Source organism: Geotrypetes seraphini, chromosome 6 (genome assembly GCF_902459505.1).
Source record: "Geotrypetes seraphini chromosome 6, aGeoSer1.1, whole genome shotgun sequence".
Classification (NCBI taxonomy): domain Eukaryota; kingdom Metazoa; phylum Chordata; class Amphibia; order Gymnophiona; family Dermophiidae; genus Geotrypetes; species Geotrypetes seraphini.
In genome coordinates, this window is record NC_047089.1 from 251,639,579 (window position 1) to 251,664,965 (window position 25,387).

General features: G+C 42.9%; 1 protein-coding gene across 2 annotated transcripts in view; it reads left to right on the forward strand.

The window, feature by feature from the left end:
• CFAP47 (cilia and flagella associated protein 47) overlaps window positions 1-25,387 on the forward strand; it is a 1,062,207-nt gene that overhangs the window by 253,726 nt on the left and 783,094 nt on the right. For both annotated transcript variants that reach the window (XM_033947561.1, XM_033947559.1), the window contains exon 21: window positions 18,101-18,195. In XM_033947561.1, the coding sequence (XP_033803452.1) occupies window positions 18,101-18,195 (95 nt within the window). The remainder of the gene's footprint in view (window positions 1-18,100; window positions 18,196-25,387) is intronic.

The following is a 25,387-nucleotide window of genomic DNA, read 5'->3' on the forward strand; positions in this document are numbered from 1 at the left end:
AGGGTTTTGAATAAATAATAATAATAATAACTTTATTTTTGAAGGGCTCACTATAAAATATAAGTAGATTATAGAGACGTGTACATGGTTTGTTTTGTTGCTTCGTTCTTTTTGGACCCCGGTTAGATTAAATAAGTTGGATAACTCTAAGTCTAATAGATGTTGGCTCTGTCATCTAGATATAGGTACATTGGATCATTTTCTATTTTATTGTCCTTGGATACTGATTTTTTAGAAGTCGATTTGGGGACATATTAATAATATCTTAGAATCTAAAATCCCTTTATCTTATGAAGTAGTTATTTGTGGAACTGTGTTGCATATTAAGGATCCATTCGACTGTTCCTAATTATGACAGGTACTGCTGTACAGTTGATCATGCGTAACTGGAAAAATTGGGACCGTCTTAACTTTACATTCTGGTAGGCAAATTTCTGCTTGATATACAGATATGAAAAAATGATTGCAGAATCGTTAGGGAATATAAAAATTTTCAAGCTAATATGGGGTCCATTGATGTCTTTTGTTGATCTATTGTAGATTTGATTTTTATTGATATATTATGTGCACATCCAGGGGGAGGGAGGGAGGGTGGATTTATTTTTAAATGATTCTCTGAATTCTTGTAAAATTAATGTATGGGTTTCTTTATTAGTGCTTATTATCTCTTATGGATATGAAATGTATATCATAATGAGCTTTTTGAAGATTTGATTATTAAATTAAAAATTTATAATAGTTATGGGATAGGGTGGGGGGAGGGATATAGATTGATTTGTTTCTTGAAAGAGTATTAAGTGATGTCTTAAATATAAAATGTATTTAATTTGTATTGCACTTATTGAAAATGTTGAAAATGAATGCAATAGCCTCTAGAGTTCCCCGCTGCTCTGCTGAGTTGTGTCCGTGTGGCCAGCTGAAGCTGTAATCCTGGCTGGAATGTACTGGGAGGGGATGGGTGACTACTGGGTAGCAAGGGTTCTTTGGCGGTGCAGTTTGGTCTGTCAGGCCTGCCTGGATGGTGCGACCGAGCGGTGACAGTGTCGGGAGAAGGTCTGTAGCCTGCCTCGTCTGCCGGACCCTTTGAAAAGTTGAAGACCTGATCCAGACCTGCCGACTGGTGGGTTTTTTTTTTTATAATTTTTATTTATTAAATTTTCATTCTTACAATAAATGAATAGCATAATATATAGTTTATAATAATTATAGTTGTATATACAATATCATATCATATATATTGAATCCCTTTCCCCTGTTATTTGTTTTTTCATTTTTTCTCATATTAATTTCTATATTTCCCACCCTAACCCTATATTATTATTATCAATGTGTTAAGATATCTGATCTTTAGAATATTTTGTCAATGGATCCCATATTTTCTTAAAATTTTTTATATTTCCTTGTTGTAATGCCAATATTTTCTCCATTTTGTATATGTGACACACCGAGTTCCACCAGAATGTATAATTTAGCTTGGTATAATCCTTCCAATTTTGTGTGATTTGCTGCATGGCAACTCCTGTCAATATTAAAAGCAATTTGTTATTGTTTGCTGATATTGGACTTTGTGTTCTCATTGCAGTACCAAATAATATGGTATCATATGAGAGACCAATATGATTTTCTAGTAATATGTTAATTTGGGGCCAAATTAAATTCCAAAAGGCTTTTATGCAAGGACAAAAAAAAATTAAATGATCTAATGTCCCTACTTCTATTTTACAATGCCAGCATCTATTAGATCTAGTATTATCTATTTTTTGCAAGCGCGTCGGGGTCCATAACACTCTATGTAATAAAAATATCCACGTTTGACTCATAGATGCTGACTTTGTTAATCTTAATCTCCAGGACCAGAATCTTGGCCATTGAGATGCAGAAATTGTCTGTCCAATCTCAATGCTCCAAATATCCCTAAGTCATGAATTTTCATATTGGACATTATTATTTTATTTGGTTTTTTTCTGCTAAGGTTTATTTATTTTTGGTTCAACTTTTTTACTCTTCTCTCCTTGTGCCTATTGTATTGTTATGTTATATGTTTTTATTCTTTTTAAATTTGTAAGCCGCTTTGGGATATCAAGTGTACAAGAAACATAAGGGGGGGGGTCATGCCTTAATCCCTTCAGTGGGCACCTTTTTGACCCTTACTCGTTTTTAAAAGAGGTCTAGCCCCAAACGTCTAAATGATGCCCTGATGTTTTATTAAGTTTGATTATCTTTTCAGAATGTATTAAACCCACCCAAAACATGCCTCTAACACACTGATTTAGATGCACTGGAGACAAAAAGACCAGAATAATGTCTAGAAAGCCAGTTTTGAAAATGGCCACTTAGACGTTTTATGCTGTCTTTTGGATGCCTGTCTTTTTTTTGAAAATCAGCCCCATAGGGGCCTAGGTGCCTTTGTAATAGAGGCTGAAAATAGGCGTCTTTTATTCTCTTATAAAATGACTCCACACATTCATAATCTGAGTACAGGTTTTGCATATCTAGGGGGGGAGGAAGACATCTTACAGTGGAACTTAGCAAGTACGAGGACAAATCAAAAATTAAAGGCAGTTGTTAAATCAGAGTGAGCGAAATGCAACATATGTACTCGTACATTCAAGTTTCAAGTTTATTAGGATTTTATATACCGCCTATCAAGGTTATCTAAGCGGTTTTTACAATCAGGTACTCAAGCATTTTCCCTCTCTGTCCCAGTGAGCTCACAATCTATCTAACGTACCTGGGGCTATGGAGGATTAAGTGACTTGCCCAGGGTCACAAGGAGCAGCGCGGGGTTTGAACCCACAACCCCAGGGTGCTGAGGCTGTAGACCCAACCACTGCGCCACACACTCCTCCTGTTGGATACTTTGTCCACGCAAATGCAGCCTCAACCTTTGGTTGTGTGGCAGCCAAGAAGTCATAATCATGGATGCTTCATTGCAAAATTGCACCGTCGAAGAACAGCGTGCAGTAGTGAAACCGATGGAAATTCACCATCACATATTGACTCAGGATGGACATAGTACCATGAATCAATGAAAGGTTTAAAGTGGGAACAATAGGTATAACCATTGAAGGTCGTTCTGGTCGTCCATCAACATTAAGAGCAGATTAGAACAGACCGACGGATAACGGTATCTCAGTTGGCTGCAAAATTTGGATATCAACTATGGATCCGTATTTGCCATAATGCAGGATGACTTGGGATACAGGAAAGTCTGCGCTGTTTGGGTTCCCAAACAGCTTACTGATTTGCACAAGCAACAGCGTATGGAGGTTGCGACCCAGTTCCTGAGACGGTATGAAGAAGATCCGAGTTCTCTGGAGAGAATTGTCACCGGCGAAATGACATGGCGACCTGGAGAGCAAAAGACAAAGCATGATGAAGTAAAGGAAGCAATGCTCACCCGGTTTCGAGAGCAGCCGGAAAGCGTCTTCTCTGGAGGAAGGCAGAACAAATGCGTCGTCTTGCTTGGGGACTGTGTGGAAAAGTGATATTTTCAATTGCTCACAGTTACTCCTATTAATTTTGCCTTTACTTTTTGATTTTCCCTCGTACAATGTAATACTACCACTGAATTGTTGGATCGGCATTGCCTTTGATAATGAATGTGACTTTATGGCAGACTGGATGGACCATGCAGGTCTTTTTCTGCCATCATTTACTATGTTACAAAACTGTCTGCCTGATGTGCAGCTAAGTTGGTCCTGTTTAGTCTATGCGTGCGTAAGTTCATGAAGCGTTTTCAGTGGTGGGGTGGGGGTAGCATTTGCTCCTTATTGTGTATGTTTTCCAAAGGTTCATTGTATGAGTGTGTGCCTTAACCCATAAAAATTGCATATCCCAAAGAATGAGTTCTCAAGTTTATTAAAAAAATTTTTATACCGCTTATTCAAATTTCTAAGCGGTGTACAGCAATAATAAAAGAGAACTCATTAAAAGAAACAAAACCAATTAGTGTTAAAATATTATACAATACAGTATCAAGTTAGTAGACTTTAACATAAACACATATAGTAACTGAACACAATTGGGAAAGTAGGACTGAACTACAATAATTTAAGGGTTCATAGACAATTGTGCGCAAGACAATCGCGCGCGGACAAAGTGGCCCGGACAACTGAGCGCGAGACAACTGAGTGCAAGACAATTGAGCGTGAAGACAAGTGAGCGTGAAGACAAACATAAGAACATAAGAAGTTGCCTCCGCTGAGGCAGACCATAGGTCCATCCTGCTCAGCGGTCCGCTCCCGCGGCGGCCCATCAGGCCCATTGCCTGAGCAATGGTCTATACCTATCTATACCCCCCAATCCCTTTTTCTTCTAGGAATCTATCCAAACCTTCTTTGAAACCATTTAATGTTTTCTTGTCTACAACAGCCTCTGGAAGCGCGTTCCATGTGTCCACTACCCTCTGAGTGAAAAAGAACTTCCTAGCGTTTGTTCTAAACTTCTCACCTTTCAATTTCTCTGAGTGCCCCCTTGTACTTGTGGTGCCCCTTAATTTGAAAAATCTGTCCCTGTCTACATTTTCTATGCCCTTCAGGATCTTGAAGGTTTCTATCATGTCTCCTCTAAGTCTTCGCTTTTCCAGGGAGAAAAGTCCCAACTGCTTCAATCTGTCGGTATATGGGAGATTTTCCATTCCCTTTATCAGTCTAGTTGCTCTTCTTTGTACTCCCTCAAGTACCGCCATGTCTTTCTTGAGGTACGGCGACCAGTACTGGACACAGTACTCCAGATGCGGCCGTACCATTGCACGATACAGCGGCATGATGACTTCCTTCGTCCTGGTCGTAATACCCTTCTTAATGATACCCAGCATTCTGTTTGCTTTCCTAGAGGCTGTGGCGCATTGCGCCGATGCCTTCAGTGTTGCGTCTACCATCACTCCCAGGTCTCTCTCCAGGTTACTGACCCCTAGTGATGTTCCCCCCATTTTGTATGTGAACATCGGGTTCTTTTTCCCCACGTGCATGACCTTGCATTTCCCCACGTTGAAGCTCATCTTCCACTTTTCGGCCCACTTTTCCAGCTGCGTTAGATCCTTTTGGAGATCCTCGCAGTCTTCCTTGGTTTGAGCCCTGCTGTATAGTTTGGTGACAACCTAGCGTAAGACATTTGAGTGCAAGACAATTGTGCGCAAATTATTTTCCGTAATGTGCACGAGCGGGACAACTGAGCGCAAGACAACTGAGTGCCGGCAGGTGAGCACAAGACAACTGAGCACAAGACAAATAGTTCATAGTCAATTGTGCTGAGTTTTATGATTATACCCTCGCTTTTCTTGCGATTGTGTAGCACCCATCTGGTATCGCTTGCAAAGGGAGCGACATTAACAAACATGGCCCGCGTGCGCGTGCAAACCGGAAATATAAACATACCTGTAAATGAAGAAATGTGGAAGTACGTTCGCTCTCACCAGAGGCGAGAAAAATCCGCGCAAGACAAATATTCGTTATAGATCAAGTACTAGCAAAACCAGATCTTTACCTAAAACGGACACGGTCAGGCAGCGAAAGGAAGGCGGGCTGTTCGGAGGGCGTATATAATGAGGAAACGTAACCATAGTAACGAAAATGCATTCACGTGACTTAGATTGAAAACGCAAAGAGTCAAGGGAATCATACTGAACACGCGTTGACGTGATCACGTGTTAACGTGCTCTACGTGCGCGTGTCCTTTGTTCACCAAGTGGCATCTAGGGGCACGCTAAATTGTCATTGCGCTCAGTTATCTTGCGCTAAATTGTCTCGCGCTCAGTTATTGCTGCGCTCAATTGTCTTGCGCGGAGATATAGGTACGCGCAATTGTCTTTAGCGCAATTGTCTGTGAGCGCGATTGTCATTGTGCTGAGTTGTCTGCGCGTTTTTGTCCGCGCGCGATTGTCTTGCGCGCTTTTGACCTGTCATCTAATTTAAGATAAAGCACACAACAGGAAGGGAAAGGGGCTATAGTTAGTTTAGTCCTAAAAAGGACAGTTTTATCCAAAAGCATCCTCAAATAAAAATGTTTTGAGTTTTGCTTTAAACTGCTTTATCGAGGTTTCCACACGTAAGTGTTTTTAAAATGTAATTGGAAGTACAGGTGGTATATTCACTTCATTTCTCTGCATTTGCGTTTACAAAATGACCCCACTAATTGGTTAAATTAGAACATTTATCCAGTCAGTATTCACAGATGCTGCTAAGCAGATCAGTGCTGGCCTGCACTGAACATTAAGAAGGGCGATAAATCCTTCTTCAGGTATATTAGCGACAGAAACCGCAGCACAAGCGGGATAGAATGCCTTAGGAAACCAGACGGGAACTTTGTAGAAGCAGACTCGGAAAAAGCTGAATTGTTAAACGAATACTTCTGTTCGGTCTTCACCCACGAGGCGCCGGGTTCCGGCCCTCAGCTACAGAAAAAGGATGGCTCAGTGGACCCATTTAGTAATTTCAAGTTTACAACAAGCAGTGTCTACTGTGAGCTGACTAAACTCAAGGTTAACAAAGCAATGGGGCCAGACAACCTATACCCCAGGGTGCTCAGGGAGTTAGGGGACGTCCTGGCGGAACCACTATCCGCTCTCTTCAATCTCTCCCTTAGTACAGGTAGAGTCCCGTTGGACTGGAAAACGGCTAACGTCATTCCACTCCACAAAAAAGGTTGCAGAACAGAGGCTGAGAACTACAGACCAGTGAGTCTCACATCTATAGTGAGCAAACTAATGGAAACCCTAATCAAACACCAATTAGATAAGATCCTGGATGAGGAGAATCTACGAGATCCCCGTCAACATGGATTTACCAAGGGGAAATCCTGCCAATCCAACTTGATCAGCTTCTTTGACTGGGTGACGGGGAACTTGATATTGGAGAGTCCTTGGACATTGTATACTTGGATTTCAGCAAAGCATTTGATAGTGTCCCACACCGCAGGTTGTTGTGCAAAATGAGTTCTATGGGATTAGGTGACACTTTGACAAAATGGGTTGGGAACTGGCTTGGTGGTAGGCTTCAGAGGGTGGTGGTGAACGGCACCCCCTCCGTAATGACGGCAGTGATCAGCGGGGTGCCACAGGGCTCGGTCATAGGCCCGATCCTTTTCAATATCTTTATAAGGGACCTGGCTGAGGGGCTTCGTGGTAAAATAACGTTATTCGCCGATGACGCCAAACTGTGTAATATAACAAGCAAGAGCACAACGGACAATATGAAACACGACCTACTCCTATTGGAGCAATGGTCAAAGACCTGGCAACTGAGTTTTAATGCCAAGAAATGCAAAGTCATGCACCTTGGCAGTCAAAATCCATGCGAGACTTACACCCTAAATGGCGAGATCCTAGCAAGGACGGTTGCAGAACGGGACCTAGGGGTGATCATCAGTGAAGACATGAAGACTGCCAATCAAGTGGAGCGGGCTTCATCTAAGGCTAGGCAGATCATAGGATGTATACGTAGGAGTTTCGTCAGCCGTAAGCCTGAAGTCATTATGCCGTTGTATAGATCTATGGTGAGGCCCCATCTGGAATATTGCGTGCAATTCTGGAGGCCTCATTATCGCAAGGATGTACTGAGGCTTGAGTCGGTCCAGCGAATGGCCACCCGGATGGTCTCCGGACTCAAGGATCTCCCGTACGAGGAACGGCTGGACAAATTACGGCTATACTCACTCGAGGAACGCAGAGAGAGGGGAGACATGATCGAGACGTTCAAATACCTCACGGGCCGTATCGAGGTAGAAGAAGATATCTTCTTCTTCAGGGGTCCGACGGCAACAAGAGGACATCCATGGAAAATCAAGGGGGGGAAATTGCATGGCGACACCAGGAAATACTTTTTCACTGAAAGAGTGGTTGATCGCTGGAATAGACTTCCACTTCAGGTGATCGAGGCAAGCAGCGTGCCTGATTTTAAGAAGAAATGGGATCGTCACGTGGGATCTCTGCACAGAGTTAAATAGGGGAGGGTTATTAGGGTGGGCAGACTAGATGGGCCGCGGCCCTTATCTGCCATCTTTTTCTATGTTTCTATGTTTAACTGGATCCTGTCACTGAATATTCCCTCCAGACGGGACAGACCATGTTAGCGGCGATATTCAGAATAGAGAATGACACGGTGGCGGTTTACCCGCGGCCACCGCATTTTAGCCGCGGGTCACCCGCCAAAAACGGGGAAGAAAACTAGCAGTCGCTGCGGCGACGGGGACAAGGCCATTCACCGCCCGCGGGGCGGTGAATGGTCTTGTCCCCGCAGTGAGGCATGAAGGATCGCGCGGTCCCCGCAGCTCACACCCGCCTGCCCAATCGATTCTAGTGTTTAGCCAGCTCTCTCCCTTCTCCTCACCTTAGTTTGTAGATTTTCTTTTTCGGCGACCCGCACGCTATCAGAGAGCACGCTATCAGTTTCGATCTTCTGCTCTGACGCAACCGGAAACAGGAAGTTGCAGCAGAGCAGAAGATTGAACACTGAGCAGCCGCGCATGCGCGGCTCTTTGGGAAAGCGTGCAGGTCGCCGAAAAAGAAAACCTATAAACTAAGGTGAGGAGAAGGGAGAGAGCTGGCTAAACACTAGGATCGATTGGGCAGGCAGGTAGTGGCTGTGGGGACCGTGCGATCGCTAGTGTTCCCGGCTCAAATTGGAAGGAGGAAGTGAAAGGGAAAAGGATTCTGGGCCAAGGGGATGAAGTCGGAAAGAAAAACCCACAGCAGGAAAGAAAGGGAAGGACTGGCAGGTGAGCCAAATGCTAGAAGCAGGGGGGGGGGGAAGAAAGAGGGAAAAAAAGCTAGATGGGGTTGAAAAGAAGAGACACACTGGTATGGAAGAGGAAGATAGGGGAAATCTGGACACAGGAAGGTAACAGAAAGAAGGGAAATTATGTGCATGGGGCATAGGGACAGAGACATAAAGGGGACATGCCATGGGGATGGTATATGGACACAGGGGGGGCAATGACAGATACATAGGGGAGATATTAGAAATGGAGAAAATAGGAGCACAGAAGCGAGATGGTTTGTGGGGATGGGACAGGGACCGAGCTCGCAGGCTCCAGTGGCTTGCACAAATTACATTGTAACGTGCCATGAAAATAAGAGTAAGGAAGGTAGATAGGCCACGCGAGAGGAGCTGAAGGGTAGTAGAAAGGAACAGATGGTAAAGGAGGGAGGGAAGGGTGGTGGTGGAAAGGAATAGAAGAGACATTGAAGGAGAGTGGAGAGGAACAGACCCCCAAGGGAAATGTGGAAGACAGAGTGGGAAGAAGACAGATGCCAGACTATGGGGGAGCGGAGGGAAGAAGATGGGTGCTAGACCAATTGGGGGGGGGTGAAGGGAGAGACACAGTAACAGCAAATGGAAGACGCAGAGAGAAGACACACAGTGGATGGAAGGAACTGAATGAGAAGATGTGGAAAGCAGAAACCAGACAACAAAGGTAGAAAAAAAAAATTCTATTTATTTATTTATTTTTTGCTTTAGGATAAAGTAGTATATTAGTTGTGTTGATAAAAATTTATAAACAAAGCCCTGCCAGCTGAACATCTCTTTCTCTTGTTCAGAAGCAGGAACTTTGATTTATAAGAAAGGAATAAGCTAAATATTACAGTACTAAGGCTTATATGGATGCAGCGGGGACGGTGACGGGGCGGTGAATGGGATGGCAGTGGCGGTGACGGGGCGGTGAAAGGGATGGCGGTGACGGTGACGGGGCGGTGAAGGGAACGGCGGTGACGGGGCGGTGCAGAGGATGGTGGGCCGGTGACGGGGACAGATTTTTTCCCCGTGTCATTCTCTAATTCAGAACGCTAACCGGGTGACTGAACTGGATAAAGGTTGTTCCAATCTGAACAGCAGTCTCAATATCGCCGCTAACTGGATTGCGCCACCGGTCAGCACTGATTCCAGATATTCAACATTAAGGGCTCCTTTTACGAAAGTGTGCTAGGGTTTTTAGCGCGCGCACAAAATTACCACGCTCTAGCACGCGGTAGCCAAAAAATCTACCCGAGGCGGTAGTGACTATTGCGCGCGTTAAGGCCCTAGCGCACCTTTGTAAAAGGAGCCCAAACTGATATCCAGATACTGGTGCCGAATATCTGGTATTTAAAAAAAATGTTACTTTGCTATTGAGCTCTCCATTCTTCACTCTCAGCGTTCGCTTTCCTGAGGTTAAAATACCAAAGCCTTTCAGTTCTAGGCAGGTCACCTGTTCTTTTTCAGGAATTGCAATAATATATACAGTCCCATTTCTATAACCATAGTTTAAAAACATACACATTTTCAAAATAAAATATGAAACTAAATAAAATAAAATATGTCCCTGGAAATCAATTTGGCCTCAAATTAATTCTTTATTAGAAAACCATGTAGCTCTATCATATGATACAATTCTATTTAGGGACGTCCATGAGAATAAAAAGTCAAATTTCATCAAATAATAATAAACTTTTATTAATAATGACAGGAGTCGCCATTCAACATATCACCAGAAATTGGAAAAATTATACCAGACTTAATTACACCTTCTGGTGGAATTCGTTGTGTCATATACACAAAATGGAAAGAACAATTGCCATACAAAAAGGGAATTATAATCATTTTAAAAAGATTTGGGGGCCATTGATAACATATTGTAATGATTAGACACCTTTTTTTTACACTAAAAGTATAATAATGGGAAAGGGGTGATATAGAGTTATATTATTGGTTTAATCAATATTTTTGAATATAACACATAATAATAATAATAATTTTATTTTGGTAAACTGCCATACCCAGGGAGTTTTATGCGGTTCACAACAGTCAGATGAAAATACATACAGTGTGGTTGGCATTGTATGATATGCTTGATTTACAATATTTGTGGAAAGGGAGGGTGGGGAGGGGCTTAATTTATGTATTTAAGATGATAATAGAAAAGAATTTCAAGTGATGTGTATGATAGAGGTCTGCACGGGAACGGGGATCGCGGGGATCCCGCGGGTCCCGCGGGGATCCCGCGGGTTCCCCCCCTGGCCCACGGGACTCCCACGGGGACGCCCCCTGGCCCACGGGACTCCCACGGGGATGCCCCCCTGACCCACGGGACTCCCACGGGGACGCCCCCTTGCCCACGGGACTCCCACGGGGATGAAAACAACCTACCTAAATTCTGGCGATGCAAGTCTGGCGTCGCGTCGGGAAATAGCCATGTTGAGCAGTGAGCTCAGCACGTACACAGATGAAAGCCTTGCTTGCTGATTGGTCCGGCGGCCCCGTCCCACCGTGCCGCTGGACCAATCAGCAAGCAAGGCTTTCATCTGTGTACGTGCTGAGCTCACTGCTCAGCATGGCTATTTCCCGACGCGGGCATTAGGCTGTTTTTTGTCATTTCGGGTGGGAGATGGCAGCGGCAGCAGCAGCCTGAAAAAGAAATCATCCTGGCCGGGTTCGGTGTCATGCTCCGGAGCTTCTACAGCCTTCCTATCTCCCTCTCCCTTCTACCTGCGGCTCTCTTCGGCAACTTAGCAGCAACGATCGACACAAGCTTCTGGCGTCGGGGCCTACCCTCTGCGAGTCCCGCTTGTTTCAACTTCCTTTTTCCACAAAGGTGGGACTCGTAGAGGGAAGGCCTCGATGTCGGCAGCTTGTCTTGATCACCGCTGCTGACGAGTTGCTTAAGAGAGCCGCGGAGCAGGGGGGTGTTGCCAGGTGCAGGTAGAAGGGAGAGGGCCAGATGCAGGACTCGTGGGTGAGGGAGGAGAAGAGAGAGGGGAGAGAAACAAAAGGAAATATTTCATACTGGGCTGGGCCGGAGTGGAGAGAGGGTGGAAAGATTCTGGCTACAGGGTGCATTAACAAAGGAAAAAGGGGGAAAGCTGAAAATGGAGATAGTGACACAAAGAAGAGAAAGGGTAAGCAGGACCTTCTGAATAAGGATAGAGATACAGAGGGGACATGAAGAGGAGGTGAAATAGAGACATAGAAGTAATGCTGAAAAAGTGTGTGTGTGGGGGGGGGGAGATAAAGACATTGAAAGGGCAAATGGTGAATATGGGGTAAAGACAAGGACAGAGACAAATGAAGATTCTGAAAAAGTGGTGAGATAGGGATATAGGTGAGATGGACACAAAGAAGGGTGATGCTGGAAAATAGGTGGAATGGTAATTCTGACAGACACAGAAGGGAAATGCTGGATCAAGGAGAGATGGGGCTCAGACTGGATGGAATGAGGAGAAATGCCTTGTTGGCCCGGAACTTCCTCTCCTACGTCAGAATTGACGTCAGGGAGCGGAATGCTGGTCAGCGCGACGCTTCTGCAGGGAAAGCTTGGGACAGCGGTGGCTTGGGGACTATTCCCCGATGGCGGTGGCAGCAAACCGAGTGGCTTGGGGGAGGGCACGGAGAAAGAAAGAAAGGGGGCAGACAGAGAGACAGAAAGAAGGGGGAACAGGGAGACAGAAAGAAAAAGTTGGGGGAGAGAATGAGGTCTGGAGGAGAGGAAACATACAGGAGGCTGAAAGAAAGGAAGAAAGATTGGATGCACAGTCAGAAGAAGAAAGTGCAACCAGAGACTCATGAAATCACCAAACAGCAAAGGTAGGAAAAATGATTTTATTTTCAATTTAGTGATCAAAATGTGTCTGTTTTGAGAATTTATATCTGCTGTCTATATTTTGCACTATGGCTCCCTTTTACTAAACCGCAATATTGTTTTTTAGCGCAGGGAGCCTATGAGCATTGAGAGCAGCGCGAGGCATTCAGCGTAACTCCCTGTGCTAAAACCTACTATTGTGGTTTAGTAAAAAGGGAGGGGGTGTATTTGTCTATTTTTGTATTTTGTTACCGAGGTGACATTGCATAGAGTCATCTGCCTTGGGAAATGTATATGGCAGATATCTTTGTTTTGTGTTCAAAAGAAAAGGAAATGCATTTCTGGTTTTATTTCTACAGTGTTGAAGTACTTGTTGGCCCTTGCTGTGACTGGTGGGGATCCCCAAGCACCGCCAGCAGAGGACCTCCTCTAGAGATGGTCAGAACTCCCCTCCACCAAGCGCAGCAGTCGCTGGCAGCATCCATGAGCCACTGAGGTGCCAGCATCTGTGACTCAGGGACGCTACTGCTGCCTGCCAAGCTTGGCAAAAGGGACCCCAGGCCAACTGCAAAGGAAGTCCTCAGCTGACAGTTTGTGGGTTCTCATCAGCTGAGTATTTATATTTTATATTTACATTAGAGGTTCTGGTAGAAACCCATTTACAAAGTATGTATTCTTCCCAATTAATATTTCCAAATTAATAGTCTCTTTGCTTATTTGTAAATGGGTCTCTACCAGAGCCTTTAATTCAGTAGCATAATTAAATAAAATAACTATTTCTGAAGTTTATAGGGAAGGATGGTGACGGAGGGGATTCCTCGCGGGGACGGGTGGGGACGGAGGGGATTCCTCGCGGGGACGGGTGGGGACGGAGGGGATTCCTCGCGGGACGGGTGGGGACGGAGGGATTCCTCACGGGGACGGGTGGGGACGGAGGGATTCCTCACGGGGACGGGTGGGGATGGGTGGGATTTTGGCGGGGACGGGTGGGGACGGGTGGGATTTCTGTCCCCGCGCAACTCTCTAGTGTATGATTCAATTGATGTAATATTGTACACTTGATGTAGGATGAAAAATGAATAAAGAATTGGAAAATAAAATAAGTATATTTTGGTGCTTCTCTGAAAAAAATGTTTTTTTTCCAAATCTTTATTATTTTCAAATCTTACAATAAGTGTAACAATAAATACAACATTTTTTTTACTTCAATACCACACTTAATATTCTATTAATACCTATTTCAAAATTAATCCCCCCTCCCTCCAAAACAGTCACAATGATTGATATATATAATTTCTATAATGACCCTCAATTCAATATATCTAAATTTATTATCCTATCAAACCTCCCCCCCCTCCCGGATGTGCATGTTTATAGGGGAAAATAATGATTAGACGTTACAATATTTTGCTAATGGCTCCCAAATCTCCTGAAATTTCTTAAAATTCCCTTTCTGAATGGCTAATATTCTTTCCATTTTATACACATGATACAATGAATTCCACCAAAAACTATAATTAAGCCTCGTCCAATTCTTCCAATTGCTCGTAATTGGTTGTATGGCGACTCCTGTCATTATTAATAAAAGCCTGTTATTTTTAGATGATATTTGACTTTTAGCTCTCATTGACATGCCAAAAAGCACAGTATCATTGGATAATGCCACTGGATTTTCTAATAAGCAATTTATTTGGCCCCATATTGATTTCCAAAAAGCCAAAATAAATGGACAGTAGAACAATAAATGATCTAAAGTCCTTGCTTCGAGATGACAATGCCAACATTTATTAGACTTAGAGCTGTCCAACTTTTGTAACCGAACAGGGGTCCCTAATGCTCTGTGTAACAGAAAAAACCAAGTTTGTCTCATAGATGCTGACATTATACATCTCATTCTCCAAGTCCAGATTCGTGGCCATTGAGATACAAGAATTTGGTGCTTAATCTCAATACTCCAAATGTCCCTAAGACCAGTTTGGGGTTTCTTATTTATAAATCCAGCTAACAATTTATACCATTGTGCGGCCTGGTGTCCCAGGAAGACCTACTGAAAGAATAAGAACTCCAAACTATGGCCTGCTTCAGTTGCAACCATCTATAACTTTGTGATTTATTAAGTCCAAATTTATGTTGCAACTGAGAAAAGTCAAGCAGCTTACCATTAAATATAACATCCTCTAAAGTACGTATTCCTGCTGTCATCCAATGCTTCCAGATCATCTTAAATCCGCCAATTTGAATCTTGGAGTTTAGCCAAATAGTTTGATTTGTGAATTGGAATAGGTGTTCAATTATTGACATATCGTAACGTTTTCCACATATCTACTAGTATTCTGTTGTCTTTATATAATCTAGGCATTTTGATACTGAGAACATGGCATAATCGCAGAGGAAAAATGAGTCGCCATTCCAACCATAACCAATCTGGGATATTTTCAATGGGCTCTCGGAGGACCCAGTACATACTTTGGCGCAAAATATAGGATTGACGATACCTATAAAAATTGGGAAAATTTACCCCTCCTTCCGTAATTGATTTATGTAAAGATACTAAAGCAACTCTAGGAATTCTGCCCAGCCAAATAAATTTTGTTTGAATACTATTTAACTTTTTATAGAAGGACCCCTGAAAAAAAACTGGTAACATTCCCATTTGATAACAAACCACAGGCAATATCATCATTTTAATAGTTTGGACTCTCCCCCACCAAGAAAGATGTAAAGTATTCCATTGCTCACACATTTCTGTTACCTTCTGTAATAAAATTTTTTTATTTACTTTCATCCAATGTGTTTTTTATTCAAATGCCTAAATATTTTATTCCATCGTCTTTCCATAGAAAGGAGAATTTTTCAAATAATCCTTTTGTACAATAAACATTAATAGGAAATTTTGATAGCAATTCCAGAATCTCCTTGTCCATTCCAGCCGCTCGATAAGCCATTAGGCCTTCTACAATTTTCAATCTCTTTTTCCCTTTTATCGAGGGATAAGAGAACGGGTCTTTAGCTCTCGAGGACCTAGAAACTCCTCTCCATTCAAATCGAGCAACTAGATAGGATGAGGCCAGACTAAACAGTATTTTATAAAGTAAACAATAGAATTTAAACAGAAGCTTTGCATAGAAAATTGAAATATGGTCAAACGTTTTCAAAGAGAAAATTAATCCCATAGCTATATTTTGTACGGTTTGTAATTGTTTCTGGGTAGATAGAAAACATTGTAATAGTCCAACATCCCCCCCACCAGGAATTGGACTAATAAATGAAACTGAGACACCTCAAAATATTTGACTTGTAAACCACATTACTAATCTGGGTCTGAATGTCTACAACCCGGCACTTTGGTTTTGTTTTATCAAATTTGCTTCAAGAGCTCCTTTTACGAAGACGCGTTAAGGCCTCAGTACGCATGCTAAAATGCCCCGCGCGCTAGCCGCTACCGTCTCCTCTTGAGCAGGCGGTAGTTTTTCAGCTAATCCGGTCTGTGTGCTAAAAACGCTAGCGCACCTTCGTAAATGGAGCCCAAAGTTTCAGAGCAAAAGCCTAGAAATATAATACACTTACCCCTCCCCATTCGCGGTTTCTGCACTCGCAATTTCACATAATCGCGATTTTTTTCTGGGGAGAGGGAAAATAAAAAACCCATATTTTTTACCTCCCTGCCGCTTTCCCGGCCTTATCTGGTGGTCTAGCGGGCTTTCGGGGCAGGAGCGATCTTCCTATGCTCCTGCCCCATGCAGATCGCCATGAGGAAATGGCTGTAGGGCGTTCCCGTCGTAGTCTCGAGAGCAGCCATTTCCTCATGGCGATCTGCACGGGGCAGGAGCGTAGGAAGATTGCTCCTGCCCCGAAAGCCCTCTAGACCACCAGGTAAGGCCGGGAAGGCGGCAGGGAGTTGGGGGTGGGTCAGAGCCGGATAATCGCGGTTTTTCGCCATTCGCAGTCTGGCTCTGCCCGTATCCCCCGCGAATAACGAGGGAGAAGTGTAAGTTATCTTTTATTCAAAACCATAGAGCCTTTTGGACCCCTGTTCGTTTACATAGAATTGATAGCTCTAAGTCTAATAGATGCTGGCACTGTCATCTAGAAGCGGGGACATTAGATCATCTTTTATTTTATTGTCCATTCATATTACTATTTTGGAAATCAATTTGGCCTCAAATAAATAGGATGTTGGAAAATCCAGTAGCCTTGACATATGATACGATTTTATTTGGTACTGCAATGAGAGCTCGGAGTCAAATTTCGTCAAATAACAACAAAGTTTTATTTATATTAACTGAAGTAGCAGTTCAACAAATTACACATAACTGGAAAAATTGTGACAGATTAAACTATAATTTTTGGTGGAACTCAGTTTGCCATATATATAAGATGGAGCGTACATTTGCAACACAAAAAGGATATATCGATAAGTTTAAGAAGATTTGGGGACCATTAACAGATTTTTGTAATGATTGATATAATTTTTCCCATAATAAGATACTTGATAAAGGAGGGGGGGGGGGTAGGTTTATTTCTCTTTATCATAAATTATAAATAAATTATCATAATAGTTGTTATATTGTGTGCAACTAACAAAATAAGGGGAGGGAAAGGGATTCATAATTGAATAATAGTTGATAAAATTATTAAATTTTATATGATGTCTAAAATTATAGTAAGGATTATATACGATATGTTGTATGTACAATATGTTATGGAGATATCAAGTGTATACTTAAGGTAATTGTATGAATCTTTATGACACACTTGTTGTTATATGAAAAAAATCAATAAAAAATGTTAAATCTAAAAAAAAAACAAACAACCAAAAAACCAAAACCAAAACCAACAGACAACGGTGGAGGTTGGAGAACGACGGTGTGTAATTTTATTCAACAAATCATACAGCCTGTTTTACAGCAACAGCCCCAAAGCCCTTTAAATCTCTATGGGCTTCGGGGCCGTTACCGCGCGACTTTGTAAAACAGGTCCTTAGGGCTCCTTTTATCAAGGACATTTCATCACGCGCTAACCCCCGTGGAAGCCTAAAATCCTAATGCCTCGTCAATGGAGGCGTTAGGTACTAGCGCAGCATGGCGGCTACCGCACCTTTGTAAAAGGACCCCTTAGTCTTGTGCGGTGGCTCGACACGCACGAGTTTTGGCCGGCTTCAGGAGCCTTTTAAAGAAACTTATGATTCAAAGCAACAGGGAAAATCTGCCTGTGCAGTGAGTTTCTGTACGTCTACGTTTTATTTCCCGCGTTACTTTGGATCATCAGTTTCTTAATTATATGAGAAATTGTGATTGTGAGTTAAAAAGGCTCCTGAAGCCGGCCGCATTGGCCGAAGCACGTGCGTGTCGAGCCACCGCATAATTGCACACCCTCGTTCTCGAACCTCCACCGTTGTCTGTTGGTTTTGATTGTGTGTGTGGAGGATTTTCTCCTGGTTTTTGCTTTGACATAATCTTTTATTCCCCAAACTTGCTGTTTAGTTGCGTTTCAGTGTGAGTTGGAGTTACTGAAAATAAAGCTGACATTTATTCTAATTTGCCTCCAGAGGTTCAGCGTAATTCTCAGAATCCTGACCAGTATTTGGTGGATTTAGAAGGGAAGAAAATCGTGACCTGTGCCTTGGTATTTAGCCCCAGTGAAGTAAGTTTCTTCCAGAAATGGTTTAATAATGAATGTGTGAAAGATATAAGATATTATAGAATATGAATATAAGAAGGATATGTTGTACTTAAAGTGTTACATATGGGAAAATCAAGTGTGTATCTATAAGTTCATATGACTTTCTCTGGTACACTTTTGTAATATGCAAAACTGAATTAAAAAAAAAAAAAAAAAGAAAGAAAGAAAGATATAAACTGGTTTGTCTGGCTGTATTTTTCTGATTCTGTCCTGTGACATTGTTGACGCGTGTTTGCGTTTCTTCATAGTGGCGATGGTGCTGTGTTGTGGATGGCGTGCGGTGGCAGGTGGGGACCCAAGGCGGTCCTTCATTGTTCTTTTGGTTCTCTTGAGGACGCCGTGTTGGGTCCTCCCTTGTTGCTCTGCATCGTCTTCAGCAGAGTACAGCTGGTTTTTTTTTACCTTTTGTCTTTAATAAACGACTCATTATGATCAAAAAAATAATGAATCTGTGTGTATTTCCAGGCTGCTGGATAATGAATAAACAAAAATCCTGCTTTATGCAATTAGACCAGTGGTCTCAAACACGCGGCCCGGGGGCCACATGCGGCCTGCCAGGTACTATTTTGAGGCCCTCGGTATGTTTATCATAATCACAAACAGTTTCTTAATCATATGTCTTTTTAACCATAAATGACAATATTATTATTAAGACTTAGCCAAAAAGAAAGATTTATAAACTATAAAGAGTTTTACCTCATGCAAAATTGTCATTTCTTTAATAAGACATTAACTATTTTTTTCTGAGGCCCTCCAAGTACCTAGAAATCCCAAAATGTGACCCTGCAAAGGATTTGAGTTGGAGACCACTGAATTAGACCTAATTACTAATAACCGTATCAGTAAAATAACTAATTACTAACATCCGTAAAATAACCCATGCCCATGGTAGCCCATGTTGATAATTCCCCCCCCCCCCCCCCAACACTTTAGTTCCTTAAACTCATTTCAATATATTAAGAACATATGAATCGTCTTACTGGATCAGCCCAGTAGCCCATCTTCACGGTGGCCAATCCAGGTACAAGTACCTGGCGAAAACCCAATGATTTGCTGCTATGGAAGCTGTGGGAATTAGGGATTGGGGGTTAAAAGCTTTCCTGATGGGAAGGACACAGAAAATTAAGAGTGGAAATTGTTCTTCCCATCCTGGGCCAGCGAGGTTCTGGGTTCCCCTAGGTTGGATGCTGCCGCCCCTTTTATTTAATAAATATCTATGCCCACTTTCAGATTTGATTTCGATTTTTATGTGTGCTGGTGCCCCTAGGGAAAACCAGAGAGCTTACATATGGGAAAATAAACGCCTATCCTGGAAAGATTTGGGATTGGTTATTGGCTAATACATTTTGTTTAAATATGGTGAGAACAGAGATTCTGTTTCTAGTGGAAGAGCCTTGGGAAGGACTGAGCTCGAGGAGTGTGGTTGAGTACTGGTGAAGTATCAGATGACAGACTAAAGCATGACACATGGGTTATGAAAGTCACATACGTGGCTTTTTTTTTTTTTTAAATCAGCTCAATTCAGTCCTCAGGGACCACCTGGCCTGCTAGGATACCCCCGGTGAATATGCATGAGAGAGATACGCATGCTAATACAGCTTATGCATATTCATGGAGGATAGCCTGAAAATCCAGCTGGCTCCTGAAGACTGGGTTGAAAACACTGAAATACAGCAGATTTTGCAAGGGCACCTGGGTGCCCATATTACTTTATAGAATACAAGTGTAAGTCTCTGTATTTATATGCCAGCATTTACCTCTCCCTGTGCAAAGCCACTTGCATTTACACACTAAGCAGCCCCGAAGCCTCTAGAGATTTAAAGGGCTTCAGGCCCTAAGAAAGTTACGTACTAAAGTTATAGAATATCTTGCTTGTAAGTGTTGGTATTCTAAATGGTGCTTCCATTTAGGCGCTAAGGTCATAGAATGAGGAGCTTGACGTTTAAATGCGAGTCCTAACAGCAGCCATAGAGCTGGGTTCGGTGTTAGCTCCTCATGCCAGAGATATGTTTTCACCGCCAGCTGAAACAAACATGTCCAAGACTGAGCTGCTCCTCTTTCCTCCTAAACCCTCTGCTCCTCTCTCTCCGTAAATAATACTATTATCGTTCCAGTCTTCTCTGCTCCACTTGGAGTTGTCTTCGACTCTGCCCTCTCGTTTTCGACGCCCATCCAACGGACTGCTAAAGACTGTTGCTTCTATCTCTACAACATCACCCAAATTTGCCCCTTCCGGACCCTTGTCCATACTCTTGGAACCTCACGTTTAGACTAGTGCAATCTACTTCTAACTGGTTTCCTGCTGAACCACCTCTCCCCCCTGCAATCAGTACAAAACTTTGCTGCACTCGCCTTACTCCTCCTCGGATCACTCCACTGGCTCCCTATCCACCTCTGCATACAGTTCAAACTCCAAGTGTGTTCATGCAGTATCTGTTCTCTCATCCATCTCTCCTTATACACCTCCTAAAGAACTTGTTTAATTAAGTTTAGTATAATCCTTCCAATTCCCCGAAATATGCTGAATGGCAACTCCAGTCAGTATTAGCAAAAGTTTATTATTGTGTGTTGAAAGTTGACTCTTTAATTTCAAAGATGTTCCAAATAAAATAGTATCATAAGATATGGCAACATGATTTTCTAACAGTGAATTAATTTGGGACCAAATTGACTTCCAAAAGGCATTGATAAAGGGACAGAAAAAACTTCAGGAAACTACTAAAAACTAATCTATTCACCCGATTCACACCCTAAGACCCCTATGCCCTACCCGTGGCCCCTTCTTCCCATCACTTCCCATTAAACCACACCTTCACCTGCTGTTTGCACCCCTTGTTTTTTTTTTTACCTACATGCCCACTTCCACTGTACCCCTTTGTTAGACCTACATTCTTGGATTGATCCTTTACGCAGATTGTCTTGACCTTCTTCACTGTACCATTTTGCTCTGATTGTACCATTGTACCATTTTCGCTGATTGTTTCGCTGATTGTTCCTATTTTCTCTGTTCGTACCTATTTTCTCTGATTGTACCATTGTACCATTTTCGCTGATTGTCCAGTCCTTCTTCGTTGTAAACCGCCTCGACCTACTATGGCTTTGGCGGTATATAAGAAATAAAATTATTATTATTATTATATGATCTAAAGTCCCAATATCTAAATTACAATGCCAGCACCTATTAGACCTAGAGCTATCCAACTTTTGTAAATGAACTTTTGGTGGAATTCAGTTTGCCATATTTACAGCAAGGAAATTATGATAATTTTTAAAAAATATGGGAGCCATTGATTACATATTCTAATAATCAGACACCTTAGGCACCTTTTTATTACATAAGATTATATTCAGTGGGGGGTGGGGATGTATGATATATGTTTTAATTAGTATATTTCTAATGGATGGGATGGGGAGGGGGGTTCTTTTATATGATTTTGACAATAATGATTGAGAATGTCAAGTGATTTGTATGAATTTTTGATTGAATATTGTTGAAAGATATGAAAATGAATAAATGTAATGTAATGTAATTTATTTCTTATATACCGCTACATCCGTTAGGTTCTAAGCGGTTTACAGAAAATATACATTAAGATTAGAAATAAGAAAGGTACTTGAAAAATTCCCTTACTGTCCCGAAGGCTCACAATCTAACTAAAGTACCTGGAGGGTAATAGAGAAGTGAAAAGTAGAGTTAGAGGAAAAATAAAAATAAAATAAACATTTTAACAAGACAGCATTGATCTAAATACTTTGGAAGGTAGAAGAGAGGAGAGAAAGGAATAGAAGCATGATGAAGTGATGAAGTGGAGCAAGTAAGTTTAGGAGGAGCGATTGATGTTTCCAGAAAGGGCTTCTTCAGGGAAGAGACTTGGCCGACAGTCCCAGGATGCCTATGTCTCCTCCCCTGAGATGTTCTCCCATCCATGCATTCCCTCCCAGACACACTGCCCGTGCCCCAGCCGCTCCAAGGAGGCTGCCCCAGATGAGGCCCACGGTGAATGCAGGATTCTCTCCTCTGCGGGAAAGCCGCCTGGAGCCGACAGTCGATCTTCTTAGCGGATTGCATGGGGGGAAGAGTTCACACTCTTGGTAGGATCGGGTCTGTGTGCTCTCGGTGGTTGTGGCTGGTCTCGTTGCTGCTTAGGTGTAAAAGCAGTTGATCTCCACTGCTGCTGTTATTTAAAAGCAGGCAGATTGATCTCTCCAATGGACTGCAGGGGGAGGAGTTCACACTCCTGGCAGGATCGGGTCTGTGGGCTCTTGGTGGTTGTGGTAGGTCTCGCTGCTGCTTGTATGTAAAAGCAGTTGTTTTTCTACTGCTGCTGATATTTAAAGCAGGTAGATTGATCTCTTAAACGGGATATAGGGGGAGGAGCTCACATGCCTGGCTGGATCGGGGCAAGGGCTCCTATTATAGGCAGCTGGTCTTGCTGCTACTTAGGTGTTAAAGCAGTTGATCTTCCTAGCGGACTGCAGGAGGTGTGGAGCTCACACTCCTGTCATGATCTGGTCTATGGGCTCTTGGTAGTTGCGGTTGGTCCCAATGCTGCTTAGGTGTAAAAGCAGTTGTTCTCCCACTGCTGCTGATATTTAAAAGCAGGTAGATTGATCTATCCAATGGAATGCTGGGGGAAGATCTTATATGTCTGGCTGGATCGTGGCAAAGGGTTCCCGGTAGTGGCGGCTGGTCCTATTGCTGCTTAGGTGTAAAAACAGTTGATCTTCTTATCGGATTGTAGGGTGGGCGGATCTCACATTCCTGGCAGGTTCGGGTCTGTGGGTTCTTGGTGGTTGCGGATGGACCCGCTGCTGCTTAGGTGTAAAAGCAGTTGTTTTCCCAATGTTGCTGATATTTAAAAGCAGGCAGATTGATCTCTCCAACAAATTGTATGGTGAAGAGCATACACGTCTGGCTGGATTGGGACAAAAGCTCTCGATAGTGGCGGCTGGTCTTGGTGCTGCTTAGGTGTAAAAACAGTTATTTATTAAAGATTTATTTACAAAAAAAAAAAAAGAACTTGTTTAAAAGTAGATTGAAAACCCACCTTTTTGATATAGCCTTCAATCCATAACCTTACTGCCCACTGCTCACCATCCTAACCAGCAGATTAACCATCCCCCCTAACTGTATCCCCACCCCTGTTTATCTGTCATGTCGGCTTAGATTGTAAGCTCTTTCGAGCATGGTCTGTCTCCTTCATGACTCTGTACAGCGCCGTGTACTTCTGGTAACGCTCTAGAAATAATTTATTTATTTAGATTTATATCCCACCCTCCCCAAGAGCTCAGAACGGGTTACAGTTTACATTCACGGTGTTATATAGGGTTTACATACAGTGTGTTGCAATATATCTTCATATAGGACCACTTACTGATGCTGGCGAAGGGTTAAGAAGTTCTTTAAGGGCTCTGATTTGAGGAGGTTTGGTAAGAAATGGGAATAGGATTGTTTCCAGGCTTTCTTGCGTTGAAGGAGGTGTCCTGATGGTGTATGTAGGTGTATTTCATCTTAGGAGCGTAGTGTTTATTGATTTCTTCCATTTGTGCGTCGCACATACCTATACAAGCCCTTGGCGACATTACAGAGGAAGGGGTTAGAAGAGGGTAGGGAGGAAAATGGAGGGCAGGAAGATACAGGAGGAGAAGAGGATACAAGTGATTAGCTGTCAAATAGATGAGTTTTCAATTTCTTCTGGAATTTGGTGTGGTTAGGTTCTGTCCTGGTCATTTCAGTAAGGTCATTCCAAGTTTTTACGCCTAGAAAGGTGAACATGGAGTGGAAAACACGCATGTATTGTAGATTTTTTGTGGAAGGGAGATTTAGAAGTATTCTGTTGAGGGTTCTGCGGGAAGTAGACCATGCCTTGGAGAAGAGCTGGATGAGAGGAGCCGTGGAGTTTCCGTAAAGTATACGGTGAATGATGCATGAAGTTTTGAAAGTTATTTGTGACGGGATGGGTAGCCAGTGCAGTTGCCTGATAAAGGCTGTAATCGAGTCATATTTTCTCAGGTTGAAGATTAGTCTGACAGCGGTGTTTTGGATGAGTTGCATTTTGTGAATCTGAGTGGTGTTGATTCCCATGTAGATGGAGTTGCAGTAGTCAAGTTGTGGAAGTATCATCAGCTGTACAACTAAGGCAAAGTGGTGTTGGTGAAAGTATGGTCTGATTAGTCTTAGTTGTCTCAAGGTATAGAGGTGTTCTCTTTGGAGTGTAGAAAGGAAGTTTGTCTGAGAAGTTTTTGGAGGAATTTATATACCAACACTAGGCCTTTGAAAATGCAGCGTTTGGTTATGGGCAGCCAATGGACCGATATCAGTGCTGGTCATGGGCTTGTAGGTTTTTCAGTAGTCTTATTGCTGCATTTTGAACTTGCTGTAGTCATTTGGTGTTTTTTGCTGTAAGACCGTTGAATAAAGCGTTGCAGTAATCCAGGCGTATGAGGACCAAGGCATAGAATAGTTGGGTGAAGTCTTGCTCCGTGAAGTAGTTTCTTATCTTTGGGTAAGGAATGGGGGATGGCAGGTCAGGACTGCTGCCACTGCGCTGAGACGCTTCCCTGCTTGGCGGTGTACTGCGCATGCAGAGGCACGCAGGCATGGAGGCACGGAGTTTATCGTAGTGCGCATACATAGAAACATAGAAACATAGAAAGATGACGGCAGAAAAGGGCTACAGCCCATCAAGTCTGCCCACTCCATTTACCCACCCTATTAAGTCTGAGTGCTAATGACTTAGTTCCTTGACCGTCGTAGGGATCCCACGTGGATGTCCCATTTATTCTTAAAGTCGAGCACACTGGTGGCCCTGATCACCTGCATCGGAAGTTTGTTCCAGTGATCTATCACCCTTTCTGTGAAGAAATACTTCCTGGTGTCGCCACTAAATTTCCCTCCTCTGAGTTGGAGCGGGTGCCCCCTTGTGACCGAGGGTCCCTTGGGAAAGAATATATCGTTTTCCACCTCGACACGACCAGTGACGTACTTAAATGTCTCAATCATGTCACCCCTTTCCCTGCGCTCCTCTAGGGTATAGAGCTGCAGTTTGCCCAGTCTTTCTTCATATGAGAGACCCTTGAGTCCGGCGACCATCCTAGTGGCCATCCGCTGGACCGACTCAGCTCGAAGCACATCTTTCCGGTAATGTGGCCT